The sequence below is a fragment of the Mixophyes fleayi genome, chromosome 1 (assembly GCF_038048845.1).
Source record: "Mixophyes fleayi isolate aMixFle1 chromosome 1, aMixFle1.hap1, whole genome shotgun sequence".
Lineage (NCBI taxonomy): Eukaryota > Metazoa > Chordata > Amphibia > Anura > Limnodynastidae > Mixophyes > Mixophyes fleayi.
The window spans coordinates 67,255,755-67,278,314 of NC_134402.1; the positions used below are offsets into that span (position 1 = coordinate 67,255,755).

General features: G+C 45.9%; 1 protein-coding gene across 2 annotated transcripts in view; it reads left to right on the forward strand.

Moving 5' to 3' along the window:
• Window positions 1-17,192, forward strand: part of CRACD (capping protein inhibiting regulator of actin dynamics) — an 86,839-nt gene extending 69,647 nt beyond the window's left edge. The window contains exons 8-11 of one of the 2 annotated variants that reach the window (XR_012688123.1): window positions 14,247-14,437; window positions 15,033-15,186; window positions 16,139-17,137; window positions 17,169-17,192. Coding sequence is in view for 1 of the 2 variants with exons in the window: in XM_075196002.1 (XP_075052103.1) it covers window positions 14,247-14,437; window positions 15,033-15,186; window positions 16,139-16,296 (503 nt within the window). In the remaining variant the exon portion in view is untranslated. The other variant, XM_075196002.1, reaches the window with a different exon arrangement.
• Window positions 17,193-22,560: the final 5,368 nt, after the last annotated feature.

Consider the following 22,560-nt stretch of genomic DNA (forward strand, 5'->3'; position numbering starts at 1 on the left):
CTGCTTGTTTTGCGCACCCAGCTGTCCCCACGTCCTCTGCAAAAGCCAGTGCTGTGCAGTCAGTCTAGGGCACTGTGTTGTGCAGCCACGGGTTTGTGACCATGGGAAATAATAAGAAGCTATTGATTCGAGTAGTAACTCTCCCCACTCAGAATCCGGATCTGATGGACTCTCTGACCCCACCTAATCCGCACTGCTGAAACCCAGGTATTTTGTACATGCCTCCACTCTCGGCGCCCCTTCATTGGGGTGAAGGGGCAATGTAGTGATATTTAGGAGGGCTTGGCCATAAGTGGACAACCAGTTAAATACATATCTAACAGAAAGGAATGTGTAGTATAAAATTATTTAGAAAGACTATGGTCTGAGTTTTGGTAAAATATATAATAATGCTCCATGGGTATATAGGAGACATAAGCCTGAATAGAATTGTGCACTAGTGAAAACATTTTATTGTTAATAATGTTTAATTTGGTTGATTTGAGCTTGCACACAAAATTAAATCCAAAATCATATTTTGGCCAGTTGCTGCAGCACTAGCGACTTAGCAACAACAACTAATGGTGTCCAATCTTATGTGACAAATGTACCAGATGGAATATATTACCAGCATTTAAAGGAACTCCTCCATCACCTTTTATAAAGTCTGGGCTTCCTAGTTCATAATCAACCTTTTCTCAACATGTAATTCAGATCTCCCTCTAGGGTAGCTTTGGTCCTTGCATCATTCCATACTAACTTTAACATTTTTTATTAGAAACCACCAGAGTGGAATTATCCCCTCCACATGCCTCCCTCCTTTCCCAGTACTCCCACCTCCCTCCTCTTTCAGTCCTCCCATGTCCCTCCTTTCCCAGTACTCCCTCCTCTCACATTTCTCTACCTCCCTCCTCTCACACCCCTCCCACCTCCCTCCTTTCCCAGTACTCCCACCTCCCTCCTCTCACATTCCTCTACCTCCCTCCTCTCACACCCCTCCCACCTCCCTCCTCTTTCACTCCTCCCATGTCCCTCCTTTCCCACTCCTCCCACCTCCCTCCTTTCCCACTACTCCCACCTCTCTCTTCTCACATTCCTCATACCTACCTCCTCTCACACTCCTCCCACCTCCCTCCTTTCCCATTCCTCCCATCACCTTCCTCACATAGCCCTCCCACCTCCCTCCATTCCCACCTTACTCCTCTCCCAATTCTCCCACCTCACTCCTCTCACCTCCCACTCCTCCCACCTCTCTCCTCTCACATTCCTCTACCTCCTTCCTCTCACACTCCTCCCACCTCCCTCCTTTCCCATTCCATCACCTTCCTCACATACATACCCCTCCCACCTCCCTCCATTCCCACCTCACTCCTCTCCCATTCCTCCCACCACACTCCTCTCCTACTCCTCCCACCTCTCTCCTCTCCTACTCCTCCCACCACACTCCACTCCTACTCCTCCCACCTCTCTCCTCTCTTACTCCTCCCACCTTGCTCTTCTCCCACTCCTTCCCCCTAACATTCCTCCCACCTCTCTCCTCTCCTACTCCTCCCACCTCTCACACTCTCCCCACCTCCCACTCCTCCCACCTCCCTCCTCTCCTACTCCTCCACCTTGCTCTTCTCCCAATCCTTCCACCCAACATTCCTCCCACCTCTCTCCTCTCCTACTCCTCCCACCGCCCTCCTCTCCTATTCCACCCACCTTGCTCCTGTCCCACTCCTCCCATCTCCCTCCTCTCTCACTCCTCCCACCTCACTACATTTACACTCCTCCCACCTCCCTCTATCATTAGTAACCCCTCCATTATTAACTCCTCCATTCTGCATCATCATTAACCCCTCCACATGCCTCCCTCCTTTCCCAGTACTCCCACCTCCCTCCTCTCACATTCCTCTACCTCCCTCCTCTCACACCCCTCCCACCTCCCTCCTTTCCCAGTACTCCCACCTCCCTCCTCTCACATTCCTCTACCTCCCTCCTCTCACACCCCTCCCACCTCCCTCCTCTTTCACTCCTCCCATGTCCCTCCTTTCCCACTCCTCCCACCTCATTCCTTTCCCACTACTCCCACCTCTCTCCTCTCACATTCCTCATACCTACCTCCTCTCACACTCCTCCCACCTCCCTCCTTTCCCATTCCTCCCATCACCTTCCTCACATAGCCCTCCCACCTCCCTCCATTCCCACCTTACTCCTCTCCCATTCCTCCCACCTCACTCCTCTCACCTCCCACTCCTCCCACCTCTCTCCTCTCACATTCCTCTACCTCCTTCCTCTCACACTCCTCCCACCACCCTCCTTTCCCACTCCTCCCACCTCCCTCCTTTCCCACTACTCCCACCTCCCTCCTCTCACATTCCTCTACCTCCCTCCTCTCACACCCCTCCCACCTCCCTCCTTTCCCAGTACTCCCACCTCCCTCCTCTCACATTCCTCTACCTCCCCCCTCTCACACCCCTCCCACCTCCCTCCTCTTTCACTCCTCCCATGTCCCTCCTTTCCCACTCCTCCCAACTCCCTCCTTTCCCACTACTCCCACCTCTCTCCTCTCACATTCCTCCCACCACACTCCTCTCCTACTCCTCCCACCTCTCTCCTCTCCTACTCCTCCCACCACACTCCACTCCTACTCCTCCCACCTCTCTCCTCTCTTACTCCTCCCACCTTGCTCTTCTCCCACTCCTTCCCCCTAACATTCCTCCCACCTCTCTCCTCTCCTACTCCTCCCACCTCTCACACTCTCCCCACCTCCCACTCCTCCCACCTCCCTCCTCTCCTACTCCTCCACCTTGCTCTTCTCCCAATCCTTCCACCCAACATTCCTCCCACCTCTCTCCTCTCCTACTCCTCCCACCTCCCTCCTCTCCTATTCCACCCACCTTGCTCCTGTCCCACTCCTCCCATCTCCCTCCTCTCCCACTCCTCCCACCTCACTACATTTACACTCCTCCCACCTCCCTCTATCATTAGTAACCCCTCCATTATTAACTCCTCCATTCTGCATCATCATTAACCCCTCCACATGCCTCCCTCCTTTCCCAGTACTCCCACCTCCCTCCTCTCACATTCCTCTACCTCCCTTCTCTCACACCCCTCCCACCTCCCTCCTCTTTCACTCCTCCCACCTCCCTCCTTTACCACTACTCCCACCTCTCTCCTCTCACATTCCTCATACCTACCTCCTCTCACACTCCTCCCACCTCCCTCCTTTCCCATTCCTCCCATCACCTTCCTCGCATACCCCTCCCACCTCCCTCCATTCCCACCTCACTCCTCTCCCATTCCTCCCATCTCCCTCCTCTCATCTCCCACTCCTCCCCTCTCACATTCCTCTACCTCCTTCCTCTCACACTCCTCCCACCACCCTCCTTTCCCACTACTCCCACCTCCCTCCTCTTACATTCCTCATGCCTACCATCTCACACTCCTCCCACCTCCCTCATTTCCCATTCCTCCCATCACCTTCCTCACATACATACCCCTCCCACCTCCCTCCATTCCCACCTCACTCCTCTCCCATTCCTCCCACCACACTCCTCTCCTACTCCTCCCACCTCTCTCCTCTCCTACTCCTCCAACCACACTCCTCTCCTACTCCTCCCACCTCCCACCTCTCTCCTCTCCTACTCCTCCCACCACACTCCTCTCCTACTCCTCCCACCTCCCACTCATCCCACCTCTCTCCTCTATTACTCCTCCTACCTTGCTCTTCTCCCACTCCTTCCACCTAACATTCCTCCCACCTCTCTCCTCTCCTACTCCTCCCACCTTGCTCTTCTCCCACTCCTTCCACCTAACATTCCTCCCACCTCTCTCCTCTCCTACTCCTCCCACCTCCCTCCTCCCACTCCTCCCACCTCTCTCCTCTCCTACTCCTCCCACCTCCCTCCTCTCACACTCTCCGCACCTCCCACTCCTCCCACCTCTCTCCGCTCCTATTCCACCCACCTTGCTCCTCTCCCACTCTTCTCATTCCCACTCCTCCCACCTCTCTCCTCTCTTACTCCTCCCACCTTGCTCTTCTCCCACTCCTTCCACCTAACATTCCTCCCACCTCTTTCCTCTACTACTCCTCCCACCTCTCACACTCTCCCCACCTCCCACTCCTCCCACCTCCCTCCTCTCCTACTCCTCCACCTTGCTCTTCTCCCAATCCTTCCACCTAACATTCCTCCCACCTCTCTCCTCTCCTACTCCCCCCACCTCCCTCCTCTCACACTCCCCACTCCTCCCACCTCTTTCCTCTCCTATTCCACCCACCTTGCTCCTGTCCCACTCTTCTCATTCCCACTCCTCCCATCTCCCTCCTCTCCCACTCCTCCCACCTCACTACATTTCCACTCCTCCCACCTCCCTCTATCATTAGTAACCCCTCCATCATTAACTCCTCCATTCTGCATCATCATTAACCCCTCCACATGCCTCCCTCCTTTCCCAGTACTCCCACCTCCCTCCTCTCACATTCTTCTACCTCCCTCCTCTCACACCCCTCCCACCTCCCTCCTTTCCCAGTACTCCCACCTCCCTCCTCTCACATTCCTCTACCTCCCTCCTCTCACACCCCTCCTACCTCCCTCCTCTTTCACTCCTCCCATGTCCCTCCTTTCCCACTCCTCCCACCTCCCTCCTTTCCCACTACTCCCACCTCTCTCCTCTCACATTCCTCATACCTACCTCCTCTCACACTCCTCCCACCTCCCTCCTTTCCCATTCCTCCCATCACTTTCCTCACATAGCCCTCCCACCTCCCTCCATTCCCACCTTACTCCTCTCCCATTCCTCCCACCTCACTCCTCTCACCTCCCACTCCTCCCACCTCTCTCCTATCACATTCCTCTACCTCCTTCCTCTCACACTCCTCCCACCACCCTCCTTTCCCACTCCTCCCACCTCCCTCCTTTCCCACTACTCCCACCTCCCTCCTCTCACATTCCTCTACCTCCCTCCTCTCACACCCCTCCCACCTCCCTCCTTTCCCAGTACTCCCACCTCCCTCCTCTCACATTCCTCTACCTCCCTCCTCTCACACCCCTCCCACCTCCCTCCTCTTTCACTCCTCCCATGTCCCTCCTTTCCCACTCCTCCCACCTCCCTCCTTTCCCACTACTCCCACCTCTCTCCTCTCACATTCCTCATACCTACCTCCTCTCACACTCCTCCCACCTCCCTCTTTTCCCATTCCTCCCATCACCTTCCTCACATAGCCCTCCCACCTCCCTCCATTCCCACCTTACTCCTCTCCCAATTCTCCCACCTCACTCCTCTCACCTCCCACTCCTCCCACCTCTCTCCTCTCACATTCCTCTACCTCCTTCCTCTCACACTCCTCCCACCTCCCTCCTTTCCCATTCCATCACCTTCCTCACATACATACCCCTCCCACCTCCCTCCATTCCCACCTCACTCCTCTCCCATTCCTCCCACCACACTCCTCTCCTACTCCTCCCACCTCTCTCCTCTCCTACTCCTCCCACCACACTCCACTCCTACTCCTCCCACCTCTCTCCTCTCTTACTCCTCCCACCTTGCTCTTCTCCCACTCCTTCCCCCTAACATTCCTCCCACCTCTCTCCTCTCCTACTCCTCCCACCTCTCACACTCTCCCCACCTCCCACTCCTCCCACCTCCCTCCTCTCCTACTCCTCCACCTTGCTCTTCTCCCAATCCTTCCACCCAACATTCCTCCCACCTCTCTCCTCTCCTACTCCTCCCACCTCCCTCCTCTCCTATTCCACCCACCTTGCTCCTGTCCCACTCCTCCCATCTCCCTCCTCTCTCACTCCTCCCACCTCACTACATTTACACTCCTCCCACCTACCTCTATCATTAGTAACCCCTCCATCATTAACTCCTCCATTCTGCATCATCATTAACCCCTCCACATGCCTCCCTCCTTTCCCAGTACTCCCACCTCCCTCCTCTCACATTCCTCTACCTCCCTCCTCTCACACCCCTCCCACCTCCCTCCTCTTTCACTCCTCCCACCTCCCTCCTTTACCACTACTCCCACCTCTCTCCTCTCACATTCCTCATACCTACCTCCTCTCACACTCCTCCCACCTCCCTCCTTTCCCATTCCTCCCATCACCTTCCTCGCATACCCCTCCCACCTCCCTCCATTCCCACCTCACTCCTCTCCCATTCCTCCCATCTCCCTCCTCTCATCTCCCACTCCTCCCCTCTCACATTCCTCTACCTCCTTCCTCTCACACTCCTCCCACCACCCTCCTTTCCCACTACTCCCACCTCCCTCCTCTTACATTCCTCATGCCTACCATCTCACACTCCTCCCACCTCCCTCATTTCCCATTCCTCCCATCACCTTCCTCACATACATACCCCTCCCACCTCCCTCCATTCCCACCTCACTCCTCTCCCATTCCTCCCACCACACTCCTCTCCTACTCCTCCCACCTCTCTCCTCTCCTACTCCTCCAACCACACTCCTCTCCTACTCCTCCCACCTCCCACCTCTCTCCTCTCCTACTCCTCCCACCTCCCACTCATCCCACCTCTCTCCTCTCTTACTCCTCCTACCTTGCTCTTCTCCCACTCCTTCCACCTAACATTCCTCCCACCTCTCTCCTCTCCTACTCCTCCCACCTTGCTCTTCTCCCACTCCTTCCACCTAACATTCCTCCCACCTCTCTCCTCTCCTACTCCTCCCACCTCCCTCCTCTCACACTCTCCCCTCCTCCCACTCCTCCTACCTCTCTCCTCTCCTACTCCTCCCACCTCCCTCCTCTCACACTCTCCGCACCTCCCACTCCTCCCACCTCTCTCCGCTCCTATTCCACCCACCTTGCTCCTCTCCCACTCTTCTCATTCCCACTCCTCCCACCTCTCTCCTCTCTTACTCCTCCCACCTTGCTCTTCTCCCACTCCTTCCACCTAACATTCCTCCCACCTTTCTCCTCTCCTACTCCTCCCACCTCCCTCCTCTCACACTCCCCACTCCTCCCACCTCTTTCCTCTCCTATTCCACCCACCTTGCTCCTCTCACACTCTCCCCACCTCCCACTCCTCCCACCTCCCTCCTCTCCTACTCCTCCACCTTGCTCTTCTCCCAATCCTTCCACCTAACATTCCTCCCACCTCTCTCCTCTCCTACTCCCCCCACCTCCCTCCTCTCACACTCCCCACTCCTCCCACCTCTTTCCTCTCCTATTCCACCCACCTTGCTCCTGTCCCACTCTTCTCATTCCCACTCCTCCCATCTCCCTCCTCTCCCACTCCTCCCACCTCACTACATTTCCACTCCTCCCACCTCCCTCTATCATTAGTAACCCCTCCATCATTAACTCCTCCATTCTGCATCATCATTAACCCCTCCACATGCCTCCCTCCTTTCCCAGTACTCCCACCTCCCTCCTCTCACATTCTTCTACCTCCCTCCTCTCACACCCCTCCCACCTCCCTCCTTTCCCAGTACTCCCACCTCCCTCCTCTCACATTCCTCTACCTCCCTCCTCTCACACCCCTCCTACCTCCCTCCTCTTTCACTCCTCCCATGTCCCTCCTTTCCCACTCCTCCCACCTCCCTCCTTTCCCACTACTCCCACCTCTCTCCTCTCACATTCCTCATACCTACCTCCTCTCACACTCCTCCCACCTCCCTCCTTTCCCATTCCTCCCATCACCTTCCTCGCATACCCCTCCCACCTCCCTCCATTCCCACCTCACTCCTCTCCCATTCCTCCCACCTCCCTCCTCTCACCTCCCACTCCTCCCCTCTCACATTCCTCTACCTCCTTCCTCTCACACTCCTCCCACCACCCTCCTTTCCCACTACTCCCACCTCCCTCCTCTTACATTTCTCATGCCTACCATCTCACACTCCTCCCACCTCCCTCCTTTCCCATTCCTCCCATCACCTTCCTCACATACATACCCCTCCCACCTCCCTCCATTCCCACCTCACTCCTCTCCCATTCCTCCCACCACACTCCTCTCCTACTCCTCCCACCCCTCTCCTCTCCTACTCCTCCAACCACACTCCTCTCCTACTCCTCCCACCTCCCACCTTTCTCCTCTCCTACTCCTCCCACCACACTCCTACTCCTCCCACCTCCCACTCATCCCACCTCTCTCCTCTCCTACTCCTCCTACCTTGCTCTTCTCCCACTCCTTCCACCTAACATTCCTCCCACCTCTCTCCTCTCCTACTCCTCCCACTTTGCTCTTCTCCCACTCCTTCCACCTAACATTCCTCCCACCTCTCTCCTCTCCTACTCCTCCCACCTCCCTCCTCTCACACTCTCCCCACCTCCCACTCCTCCCACCTCTCTCCTCTCCTACTCCTCCCACCTCCCTCCTCTCACACTCTCCCCACCTCCCACTCCTCCCACCTCTCTCCTCTCCTATTCCACCCACCTTGCTCCTCTCCCACTCTTCTCATTCCCACCTCACTCCTCTCCCATTCCTCCCACCTCCAACCTCCTATTCCTCCCACCTTGCTCTTCTCCCAATCCTTCCACCTTGCTCTTCTCCCAATCCTTCCACCTAACATTCCTCCCACCTCTCTCCTCTCCTACTCCTCCCTCCTCTCACACTCCCCACTCCTCCCACCTCTTTCCTCTCCTATTCCACCCAACTTGCTCCTATCCCACTCTTCTCATTCCCACTCCTCCCATCTCCCTCCTCTCCCACTCCTCCCACCTCACTACATTTCCACTCCTCCCACCTCCATTCTGCATCATCATTAACCCTTCATCATTAACATGTCATCTTCTGCCATCAACTGCCTCCATCATTAGCCCACGCAATTATTAACCCCTCCTCTCCCTGAGGCAAAGTGTTTATACAAATAATAGTATACAATATAAATGCATTGTGTTTAAAACATACAGTACACATTATAATACACAGCAGGAATAATATGTCTGTTAGTATGCTCTGCATTAGTAAAAATCCCACTATTCACTTATGCTTTGGAGCATTACAAATATAAATAAACAAAAAGAAAGAAAGAAAAATTCTTATCAGCAACATGGAGGCTACAAAACATTACTTTTATGAGACATTTCCTTTGAGTTAAACCATTTACCTGGTTTTGTGAATATTCTGCATATTTTTATTATGCTCTGTGTTTGAGCCAGTTGACATAGATAAATATTGAGCTGAAGTACATGCACATTGCTGTTTTACAACATTTTCATGAACTATTATATAATTAGTTAACTGAAAACATAGTGCTTGCCAGATGCTTATGTCAGTAGAGATACAATGAAAGCTTTTATCAGAGCATTAAAGTAATTAAATCAATATGAAATTGGAAGGTATTGAGGTTAGAAATGACTCATTGTCTCTAGAATTGTTTTGTCTGCAACTGAGATAACTAATGCAAACCAGTTATTCTCATAAAAAACCTACTAGTGTCTGTAAAACATGAAAAAGGCATTTCCTAGATGACTGTGTACAGGGGCGGATTGGCCATAGACCTTACAGGGAAGTTTCCCGGTAGGCCGATGGCCTAACGAGGCCACTTGGAGGCCACCTCAGATTTTCCCGGGGGGGGCACGATTGGATGCGGCGGGGGGAGGCACGTACAGGAAAGCAATCTAAAATATTGGTGTTCAGTGGGCAGCAACAGGCAGCCAATTGCTAGGCTCTCACGGTGCTGTTCGGCAGACAGGAAGTCTGACTTCACTTCCTGTCTGCCTGATGTGAGAAGAGACGCTGCTCAGAGCAACTGAAGGTAAGTGAGGGGGGCTTAGTATACTATACTATACTAAGGGGGGGTCCTATACTATACTAAGGGGGACTACCAATACTATGCTATACTAAGGGGGGCTGCCTATACTATACTAAGGGGTGGTTGCCTATACTATACTAAGGGGAGCTACCTATACTATACTAAGGTGGGTTACCTATACTATACTATACTAACGGGGGCTACCTATACTATACTATACTAAGGGGAGCTACCTATACTATACTATTGGGGGGCTACCTATACTATACTATACTAAGAGGGGGCTGCCTATAGTATACTCTACATTTGCCCTGCATGGCTTTAGAGATGACCCACTGTGTGTAAAGTCATCACATCTAGGTTTTCCTAAATGTTACTACAACCAATTTCCTGTAGTTCTAAATCCCGCCTACTTTTGTGTTGGCCCCACCTACAGTTATTTTGCTCCCGTCGACATGAGGCCACTTCAATAATTTTTTCCAGGGCCACTTTAAGTTCCCAATCCGCCCCTGACTGTGTATCTAACTGTATGATGGCCACTAATTGTTTAATTTTGTCAGGCATCTGCATTGCCCAGACAGGACCTAGGTAAATGGCCTGACAAAATGGCGGTCATGCAGCAGGTGTAAATATTAACACCCCCTGGTTCCAGTGCTATTTGTCTATTTTTTATGTTGTAGAGTAGGTTGATCTGTATTTCCTCACTTTTCTTCAACAGCTCTGGTCACTTATAATTATAATTAATCAGTGAGGTTGCTCACTGATTGCTACTTGGTGTTGGCATGTTTCTTCCACATCCTTTGTCACTGATTTTAAACAATGAATATACCTCTATTTTACAAGAAATGTAAACTGAAACAAGTCTCTTTTCACTTCCTTTGTCCTGCTCACATATCACACAAAAATAGACAATTAGAGCAACTATTCCCATTATTTTACTATTTTCTTGACACATTATTACAGCCCCCAGTCATATGAACATCATTAATTTACTTATATAGCGACACTAATTCCGCAGCACTGTACAGAGAACTCACTCACATCAGTCTCTGCCCCAACAGAGCTTACAGTCTAAATTCCCTCACATACAGACAGACTAGGGTCAATTTGATAGCAGCCATTTAACCTACTAGTATGTTTTTGGATTGTGGGAGGAAATGAAAGTGCCCGGAGGAAACCCACACAAACACAGGGAGAACATAAAACCTCCACACAGATAAGGCCATGGTCGGGAATCGAACTCATGACACCAGTGCTGTGAGGAAGAAATGCTAACTACTAAGCCACCGTGCTGCCCACAATATAATGCTGCAACAGTGCAGCAAAACTGATTAAAGTATAAATCACAAATTTAGGGCATTCAAATGCATGAATAGATGCCTCACATAAGGAGTTTTAAAATAAGTGATTTCATTTTTTACTTATTATGTTTGATTTATAAGGAGCCACAAGGGTTTTGTAGCTCTGTACATAGGGGGTACAACTAAAAAAGCGATATGGAACATATTGGCGTTAAATAAATGATTATGATGATTATGAGTATAAACATGACAAAATTATATAAATACAAACAACACATTTACATCATTACAACCCGCTAAAGCAAAGATGGGGGATGCGGAGGCAGGACAGTTAGGAGGAGGGCTGGTAGGCTTGAACAAAATCATGAGTTTTAAGGGTACGTTTCAAGGCTTGGAGATTGGTTGATAGTCTAAATGTGCATGGGAGTGTATTCCAGAGGTTGGAGCAACGCAGAAGAAATCCTGAAGGTGGGAATGGGGAGAAGCAGTCAGGAAGGAGGTGAGGCAGCAGTCATTAGCCAAGAGGAGTGGGCGGGAGGGGGTCAGGTTGGAAATATAGTGGGGGGAGAGGAATGAGAGCTTTGTAGTTAAGAGTAAAAAGTTTGAATTGGATTCTGAAGTGGACAGGGAGCCAGTGTAGCGACTGATAGAGAGGGGTGGCAGAGGTAGAGCAACAAGAGAGGAAAAAGAGTCGGCAGCAGTGTTGAGGATAGATGGAAGTGGTTAGAGATGTGAAAAAGGAAGGCCAGAGAGGAGAAGGTGAAAGTAATCAATGCGACAGACAAGTGAGTCGATGAAAGTGGCAGGATTGAGACAGGGACTAAATTTGAGGGGGTGAAGGAGATAGAGGAGTCAAGGGTGAAACTCAGGCAGCAGACTTGAGGGACAGGGGAGGTGGTGGTATTGTCAATGGAGAGGGAGAGGAGGGCAGGTGAGAGGACCTCGGAGGGGGAAAAACAATAATTCCATTTTGGACATGATCAGCTTAAAAAAAGAACTGGGACTCTTCTCTACCCCTGTGTGTCCCTCCAGCGATTCTCGCCGACTTATGAAAAAAGTAATAAGGCAGACTCTTTACTAGCTCATAGCTTACGCTTACGCAGTAAGAGAACACGCAACAGAATTATCTCAATACAAGATGCATCCTCTAACAAGCTATATAACCCACAAAAAATAGCCGACTGTTTCTGTGAATTTTATTCCAAATTGTACAATTTGCATGCTGACAATCCACCTCCCAAAGACCTTCGAGCTAGAGTCAAATGGCTCTTGGAGTCATGTCAACTTCCTGCACTGTCTGATTCACAACTAACTTTTCTAAACAAGGAGATAACATTCAAGGAATTGAAACTCGCTATCAAATCTCTTAAAACTGCATCTGCCCAGGCCTGATGGCTTCACAGCCGTATACTATACTTAAATGCTTCAAGCCCTCTGCCCCATGCTCTTAGATTTGTTTAATTCTGTACTCCTGGGCATGAAGTTCGACAGGGCTACCACCAGAGCAAACATGGTTGTAATTCCTAAAGGTAGGATTCATCCCTAACCGTCAAGTGGCTGATACTAGAAAAGTCATTGACTTAATCTATGCTGCTAACAAATTAAAGACCCCTGACCTGGTGGTGGCCCTTGATGCTGAAAAAGCATTTTATCGTGTATTGTGGTCCTTCATGCGCAAAGTTCTTTGTTCTGCTGTTATCCAAGGTCCTTTCCTTAGGGGCTTTGCTTCACTATATTTTAACCCCTCAGCTATAGTCTTAGCTAACGGCTGTTCCTCCCCCGTTCTCAATATGTAACGGTAATAGAATTAGAAGCCACATCAGATTAAATACTTAGGAATAAATTTAACTAGACGTTATGATAAATTATTTGCAGCTAATTTTCCCCCATTAATAGCCTCTTTAATACGGTATCTCCTTTCCTGGAACTCTCATTTTATCTCCTGGATTGGCAGGGTTGCCGCTGTAAAAATGAACATCCTCCCCAGATGCTCTATTTATTCCAAACTCGACTAATTTAGGTCCCATCGATTGTTCTTAAAGATGTTCAATCCATTAGTTTTCAGTTTGTCTGGTCAAGTAGACATCCATGAGTCCGTCTTAAAATCTTATATTGAAACGCTAAGAATGATGGTCTAGGTCTTACCTGCCTTCACAAATATTATTTATCGTCTCATATCGCCCCAAACCATTCTAGCTCATGCACATCCTCATACTAGATTGTGGGTGGATACGGAGGCTGATTTTTGGATGTTCTCTCCCTGAATTCTAAACTGGTTAGATCCTGAGGATCAAACTACCCTTCACACCCTCCCCCCACAGTGCGCTTTTCTCTCTCAATCTGGAAATACTGCACTTACACTTTCAAACTGGTAAATAATACAAAACGAATGTTCTTCCTGTGGAATAATCCTTCATTTCCTCCTGTTCTTAACCCCCAAGCCCTTTTATCATAGAACAAAGCATAACTTTATATTTGTAACTGCTGTGGTTCCAATGGGATTCTTACCAACCTTCCCTGAGCTCCGTGATTGTCTTAATGTTCCGTCTTCTGCTTTCTATCAATACTTACAAATTTGGCACCTCTTTAATGATAAGATTGACCCACACTTTTCTTGCTGTCCAGCCCCCCCTACAAACTTTTTGTCTCAAGAGATCATCCTGGGAGGAACATGGGCGGATTGAGATGTTCCAGGCTGACTGCAGCGACTACTGACAGTATGCAAGTACATGCACTAGTGAGACGTAACTTTCCTGGGTGATATTATTTAAATAACATTCAAGGTAAAGAAGGCACATTTATTAGCTGTTTACTGTTTAGAATGGAAACATTCAGAGAAAAACTGTTGAATATGTTGAAATGAATAAAGGGGTGGTTCCAATGTGGTAGTTGGCTGGACTTTGAAGCAACATTTTCACTCTTTCCATGTGCATTTCAGGCCAGGCCCACAAACCTGCTAAAAGTCATGCACCGTGATTTAAAGGGAGGCAGTGGGCATGCTCCAAGTTTTGCGCAAGGTGACTATTTAAGCGCAGATGTGCAAATACAAATGAATTACACCCCCGAGTCCATGTGGCTGCAAATGATCTTTATTGATTTAAACTTGCGCCCACTCCAGGATTCTGTACATGAGACCATGTCTACAAGTTCTAAGACACCAGAACTCCTGGCCAGCTCTTGCATATAAACAGAGATGCCAACATCTTGGGGATGGCATAGAGCATTAGTAGGTAAATATGTACCTCACACAGTGTTCTTTGTTCTTACAGACAGACCCATCCTCCAGAGTCGACATTCCTTTGACGGCACTAGACTCATGGAGAAAGTTGAGTCAGCTCAGCCTCTCTGGATCACAATGGCTCTACAGAAACAGAAAGAATTTCGGGAGAAGCATGCGACCAGGGAGGAGAGACAACAAGCCAGAGAGGCCAAAAAAGAAGACAAATTAGCGAAAAAAAATGTAATTTGATATAATATAATAATCCACAGACATAATAGCCTGAGATAAGCATGCTTAGATGATAAGGACGTAAATGTATAGTGCTTTCTTCTAGTCACTAGATATTCCTAGTCTGTAACTGTTGCTGGTAAAACAGTTTAGAAACCTGCCCTCACTAAACTTTTCAAATTAAATATTTTCAGTGGTAAATGCCAGGACAGATCAGCAAAAACAAGCGTACATGGTAGCCCTGTTCATGAATAGCATACTTAGGACTCCAAGAATTGTGAAAGAGAACATCTGGACTCTGTGATAGACAAACGTTGTTAGGCTCACATATATCACACCTTGCTTTCTAGTGGATGACAATATAGACATCCATTCTCGCTATATAATGCTAATCTCAACAGAACAGGTGACTTGTAGGAAAATAAGTATTATGAGTTAAAGCCTTCCAATAGAACATAAACATGTTCAGCCTGTCAATTGACTAGGATCTAGTGCCTCGTCTATAAGCTGCATTCTCATGAATAGTGGTTCAGCACACAAAAAGACTGGCCCCACTGCGTATAGGTTACAGGTTTGCTTTAACGACACTTGTAAATAATTTCGTTAGGCATCCAGTATCCAGACTGGAGAATACCGGAGCAGATCTGGCTCACTGCAGAAACCAGTTCCCCAGGAAGAGAAGAAATGTGACTCGCCGGTGACCAGACTACAGCGCAGGGAACAGCTGCAGAAATCCAACACTCTTCCAACGTCTGTCACAGGTACAACTTCTGTGGAAGGGGAGGGGGTGTTCTGGGCAAAACACAATCCCATTCATTTGAATTGTAATCAGTTGTTATATGAATATGTTATCTGTGTATTTAACTTTCCCCATCACTGAACCATTTACCCACAGGGTAAAAATATGCCCATAGGTCAAGAGCCAATGAGTTTCTTACAGGTTGCTGATTTTGGTAGACAAGGAAGACTTGCCCTATGATCCCCTCTTCAAAACTGACTATTGTCGAACACTTAGCAACAAGTTCTCAAATATGCAGAGTGCATCAGTCAGCAGCCTGATATTTGTTAGAACTTTCTCCCCACTACTGATTGAGCCCTTTAGTTTCCATTTAACTATCTGTTCATCTTCGTCACTAAATATTTTTATAGGGAACTAATAGTTGTAGCTTAATGTACATAAAATACGAATGGTAACATTCACACATTTGTAAAGCTCTATATATAGTAATTGCAGGAGAAGAAATTTCAAACTCACACAAATTTGGTGCTGGCGTTAAAGCGGTTTATGGAAAGAATACATCATTTTTTTTTATTCTAATGAGACTTTTCTTAATTCCTGAAAAAGTTATTACCATCAACACAACACAAGCGTATCTCCCTGAATATCATTTCTAGTTTATGAGAAGGAACTGACCATATGACAATGACACCTAGAAATTTGCTAAAGATCCTAATTTGAATATTTTACAGTTCACTTTGGATTTTTTTTTGTGTATTCCAGAAAAAAACTAGATTGTAAGCTCCCTACTTAATTGTGTGTATAGCGCTGTATAAAAATTATATGTGCTATGTAAAGCATAGTAAATAGATAAAATAAGAAATTCCAAAAATGGCTATGACTCAACATTTTTAACTTTAAATGTATGTATGTGCCAGGCTTGAAGGGAATGACATTAATGCAAACTTGTGTTATCATCCCTCTCTCTCAAACAGTGGAAATTACAGAGACTGTACCAGTAACTCTCGCAAAGGATCTTCCAAAGAGATTCTCTACTCCAGACGCCATACCCGTCTCCTCAGAACCAGCATGGCTGGCGCTGGCCAAGAGGAAATCGAAAGCCTGGAGTGACTGTCCACAATTCATTAAGTAGATCTCTTATCCTGGATGGTTAGAACCCCATTAGTCCTTAACTCTTCTCTGTGTCCCACTATATGGTTGTTACAATAGACGTATACAGTGATAAGTTATTTGTTTGAGGGCTTATTCAAGAAGCATTAGTATAATCATATTTGTTAGTCTGGTCAAATGTGAACAAGTAAATTACTTTCCTTAAGACATTTTCAGAGCCTGAAGTCACAGAATTCCTATAACAGGTTGTGGCGAAATGTGACTTCAGTAGGGCTAGGAGTTAAAAATGGTCTTCAGCCAATTGCTTAGCAACGCCTCTGCAACCAATTACGGAACTCACCGTTCCTCTGGCACAACAGATTACAATGTACTTTATTCAGGTACTGATTGGGTTTGTGTATATTGTTGGAGGAATATGAAAATGACACAAGTCAGATTTATTCTTGAAAGATGGGTGTCATAATCTGTACAAGATGTCTTCTCTGGAGCATTACGGCCACCAGTTTTGCACTTTTTACTTTTTAAACCGTTCATATTTTGCACACTATGGTATTATGTGCCTCTACTGCAGTGCTATTAACGCTCTGATGGATTAATGACATTGTTTCTGATAGTGTTGAAGCGCCCCAGGATTTGGGAACAAAGTTAAACTAGAGCCTTAGCCAGTAAACCTTACCACATGGCAAACCGCATTATCTTATAGCTAATGCTGAGTTTGCAATAATAACACAGTCCTTGTGAATGGCCAGCAGCCAGGGCTGGATTTAGTACAGCAGCCCTGTCTCTAGTGGAGGTACAGGCTTACAGGCCACTTTTACCCTGCTAATAATAAATGAAATAGGAAAAAAATCAGCTTCTCCGAGGTGATAGGGTCACTGTATTCTGTTCTGTGAGGAGGTGGGCTAATGTGAGGAGGAAAGGGGTGTGGCTAATGTGAGGGGGGAAGGGGTGTGGCTAATGTGAGGAGGAAAGGGGTGTGGCTAATGTGAGGGGGGGGGGGTGTGGCTAATGTGAGGGGGGAAAGGGTGTGGCTAATGTGAGGAGAAAAGGGGTGTGGCTAATTCATTAAGACATGCAAAACGAACGTATTGTGCATTTTTTCTAAAAGCGCAAATAAATCTGTCATACGCACATCGTATTCAACAAGGAGCGGATGTAAAGATATATCTGTTGATGAACACGGATCTAGGTGCGCTCTGCTGTAACAGACAATACTCTGCAGGATTTATCCAATACATATATGGGATATATTTTTTAATTTCTTTTCCATAAAACACATTTATTAGAATGCTATGAGTGTCTATTGTACATAAAAGACATTTTTACTGATTGCAAACACAAATGTTCTAGCATGTATACACTACTGTCATCACTATCCCTCGACACTTATACCCGACCTGTAGCTGGGGCGATACGAAAGAAAAACACGTACCTTTGAGATGCCCAAAGCTTGAATCGGATGCTGTTGCGTGCACTCAAGTTGGCACGCCCTTACTGTACATAGACTGCATGCATACGCCAAGTCACCTCCCCTCCCCTATGGTTTGTTTCTGGGCATGCACAGAGCAATGTTATGCAAAATAATACGCGCATCAGCATTTACATGTCTTCATGAATCTGGCCCAAGGTGTATAAGGTACAACACTTTGTGTTCCTGCAGGCTCCAAATATGTAAATCCAGCTTTGCCCTCAGTGCATTGCTCGCAAAAGGGAAGGAGTCCATAGTTTCATAATGCAGATATACAACAGCCATTCCTATTACCATTTGTTTTCTACATTATTTGCACAGAAATAAATTTACCATGTTAAATATTGTCTTGTAACATGTGTAACAGAATTACAGAGAGGGACAAGAAACGGTCAGTAGCCAGGTGAAGAATATTTAGGTGTGTGTGTGTAGGCATAGGTATAGGTGTGTGTGTGTGTGTTGGCATAGGTGTGTGCCTTTATTCTGGAACAAATTCTGTTTAGGGCAAACATAGAGCAGGGCTACCGTTACACTCTCAGGACCTGACCCTTAAAGGTGTCTGAACAGTCCCAGTGAAGAACATAAACATTGTTTGTTAGTAGTTTGAGAAAACATTTTTCTGTATGCGATACAAGGCCTTTAATATAAATAAAAATAGGAGGTGGGAACACAACATTTCTGAAAAGCATGTGTGATGGTGGATATGCACAACCATAAAATAAATCAATCCATATAATTTGACCATATAATAAAACCAGAAATTATCAAAAATTCAAGTCAATCAAATGTGCAAGTTTCCTGTAAACTTCCAGACCCTCACTTTGATTGGACTGGGAAGAAACTTACCAGGGTCAGAGTTTCATTTCTTTCAAATCAGTCCAGGGTACTGTTTTACATTTTCCAGGTTTAGTAGAAAAACCAAATTGTTTCTATAGTGAGTATAAGCCAGGGTTTTCTAAGATCCAATTAGATTTTATTTACACAACGGATTCACTTATAGCCAGTGTCTCAAATAATTCAGGTTTTAAATCTACCCCCATTCAAACCATATAAAGGCACTCTAACCTAAGATGTTTATTTGTTTAGCGGTGTTTAATGCAGGGGAAACAATATACATAGTTTTATGCTATCCTTCTAAATTGTGTCTGCCTCCAGTGTGCCTGCTCTCTCATATATTCAGATCTCAGAGACCTGCTCATACCCACACTGATATCATATCATCCCAGTAATGACATAGCCAACTCTTACCCTTAGAGTAAATACGTAGCTATTGTTACCCACATACATAAGACTGACAAGAGGATATATATGGGATAATGAACACCCTACTGTAAGTTATAAGGACACTAAATCACTGAAGAGCTCAAAGACCATACTGTGCATAATGAAATGAGCTGCATGATTTCTGGCAAAACTTTGTATAAATTGAGTTTTAGAGTGAAGAGGCTGTTTCGCAGATTTGCGAAGTTCCGTTGATATAATATTTGAGTTCTGCTTTTACATCGGTATTCCGCTCTGTATTTGGACATTCTCAAATTGTGGAAAGTGTACTATATTATTTTTAAATCACAATTTCTCCTCTATGCATAATCCCCTCATATAATACACATGATGGTAATATATGTGAACTCATGTAAATAATATCTGTAGAAATAGTGAGCTCCAATGTGTTTACTGCAGTGTTCATTAGGAAAACTTGTATTTCATAAGAGACAACTACGTTCATAAAGATATTTAAAATTGTTAGACGGTAAGTGAAAGATCCTCTGTGAGTTATATCTTGATAACTAAAGGTAGGGGGTTCATTATCCCATACACTGGGCAGATAGAACAAATATATATATTAGCGTATATATTATGTGACTATGGGGTATATTTACTAAACTGCGGGTTTAAAAAAGTTGACATGTTGCCAATAGCAAACCAATCACATTTTAGCTTATATATCCCCTTGTCCTACAGAATCATTTTCAAACTCCTTACCACCACTTACAAGGCTCTCTCCCAGTCTACTGCCCCTTATATCTCTAACCTCTTCTCCATTCACACTCCTGCCCTCTCCCTGTGCTCGGCCAATGACCGCCGCCTCTCCTCCACTCTGATCACCTCTTCCTACTCCAGAATCCAAGACTTCTCCCGTGCGCCCCCCTTCACTGGAATGACCTCCCTCGCTCCATCCGTCTCTCTCCTAATCTGTGCTCCGTCAAACGGGCACTTAAAACTCACCTGTTCCTCAAATCCTACCAACCATACACTTAACCCCGTCATCTCCTCCACTCATTCTCCCGGCCCCCCTTTTCTTGTTTTGTTTTCCCTCCCTTAGGATGTAAGCTCGTATGAGCAGAGCCCTCTTCCCTCCTGTCTCCATACCTGTTCTTATGCTACATCTTTACTGCATTAGCCTGCCTGGAGTTTCTGAAGTATTGGTATCTTTTGTTTATTGTTCTGTACTGTTTCACCCTGTATAGTCTACTGTTTATACTGTGTACGACGCCATGGAAATCTTGTGGCACCTAACAAATAAACGATAATAATAATATCATTTATTTAGTACATTCTACAAAATGACAGCTAACTAGAATCTGATTGGTTGCTATAGGCAACATCTCCACTTTTTCAAACCTGCAGTTTAGTAAATATACCCCTATGTCTTTTAGGCAGAAATGTCCATTAATGATACATACACTAACGTGGTTCTATAACGGTGACCCCAGACTCAATGACTGCTTCCAGCTTGAAAGAATACATTTTTTTTTCTGCCTCATTAAAATGATGATAGAGCCACAATCATACGTCACAGAGCACAGTTATGGTTTTTAATCTACATTGCATAGGAACCCAATACACATTGGCTGTTATCGCACTAGGATATTGCCCATTCTCCTTCTAGAGTGCTTCATCTCTGTAGGCATATTTGATGCTGGAAAATATGTGGTAAAATAATTATTATCCTACATTTATAAATCATGCAGGACTGGGCCATGTATGAGTGACTTTAATGTATTGGGTCAAATACACTTGATAGTTGTTTATTCATACATACTAGTAATAAAGCCTGTAGTATACAAAGTGTGTGTAAATTGCGCAAACTGCAGCGATCAATCATTCAGGCATTGGACAGAAAAACAGCACTGCAGTCCTCAATTTCAATCTCTGTAACCTGGCACATAATAAGAAATAAATAAAATGCTCATAGATGCTCTGATCATTTAGTTTATTTTAAGAAAACCATTCAAACACATGGAGGGCAGTTTTAAGAGCTTATATGAGAAGTCAACCTTCAAATATGTCTCTCTCTACTGTCATTAGCAGATATAATTACTGTACATTCTGTTTACACATAGCGAGTTCCTTTATACCAGGTAATTACATATGGGAAATATTTTCACTGTTTTGTGTACTCTAATAAGAGAAATCGATAAGATTACTTAAGCAACTAATGTCCTTCGTTAAAAGCACACAGGTTAAATATATCCAACTTATAATAATTAATATTGTTCCTATAGTCTTTAGGGTACATGTGCAGTGTTTTGTTTTTATTTATTTCTCAAAATATTTGAAAAGATTTTTAAATTAAAGTGTCTTTGACCAGTGTTTTCGTTTGAAGTATAAAATGTCAAACAAAAGTTTGTAAGTTTAGTAACTGTAATTTATAGTGTATTCTATAAAAGTACACACTGAATATGAATATTTCTCACTGTACTAGAAACCGTGGGACATAATTATTAAAGAAAGGTGTAGGAACAATTATCGTCATGTAGGAGTCTAACATTGGTGCAGATATGTCATTTTATTAATAAAAAAAACACTTACGACCTAGAGCAGATTTATGTAAGTCGTAGAGCATGCTGGTACTTGCAGTTCAATAATATTGTGCCTACATCTGATCGAAGGAGCAACTGCTCAACTCTAGACTTCCAAGTACTCCCCAACTGACCATGGATAAACATAGGAAATTACTGACCCAGTAAAACAGATTACTTAATGGTGGTAGATTAAGCATACCTTACAACATTCCCAATTATAAAACAGAGACACACTTGGCTATCCCCCAATCTGCCTTAATAAAGCAATGATCTTCCTTCAATACACTTTGGCCTCTCTTCCAACAAGTAAACAGTCTCTCTTTTTGTCTACTGTAAAAAAATAAAAATAAAAATAAAAGTGGGAAGATCCTATGAAAAATGGGACTATTAGTGATCAAAGATAAAAGAAATGTTTAAAACATGAACTTTTGGTCTACCCCCAATGTTTCCCAAACTCCGTCCTCAGTGACCCCTAACAGTGCATGTTTTCATATCTCCCTGCTTTAGCACAGGTGTATTCATTACTGACCGACACATTGTAACAGATCCACAGATGGTATAATTATTCCACTTGTCACCTGGAAAACCTGCAGTTAGGGGTCTGGGTCCTGAGGACGGGTGTGGGAAGTAATGGTCTACCACAAGCGTCACCAAATCATGTGTATTTATACATGCTGGTTTGATGCGGAATAGAGAGGAAATAATTGCATTTATAGATTCTACTTGTTTCACCTTTTGAGTACAATAAGAAACTGGCGCTTTTGTTCAACACCAGTAAATATGGTCAGGTACCTCAAGTTTGCACTCTTTATCAGGAAGTGTTATTTTCACATTTATGGTTCCGTTTGCAGTGCTGCGATGGCCACACAGATGTCCACAAAATAAATTAAACCACAATCTTAAAAATATATGTTCTGACACTATCAATTGTGTATAGTTTATAACAAGTTAATGGTCTTTGATAGCAATGCTTATGGTATTCTTTTACAATGACCAGCTCTTACTATAATTT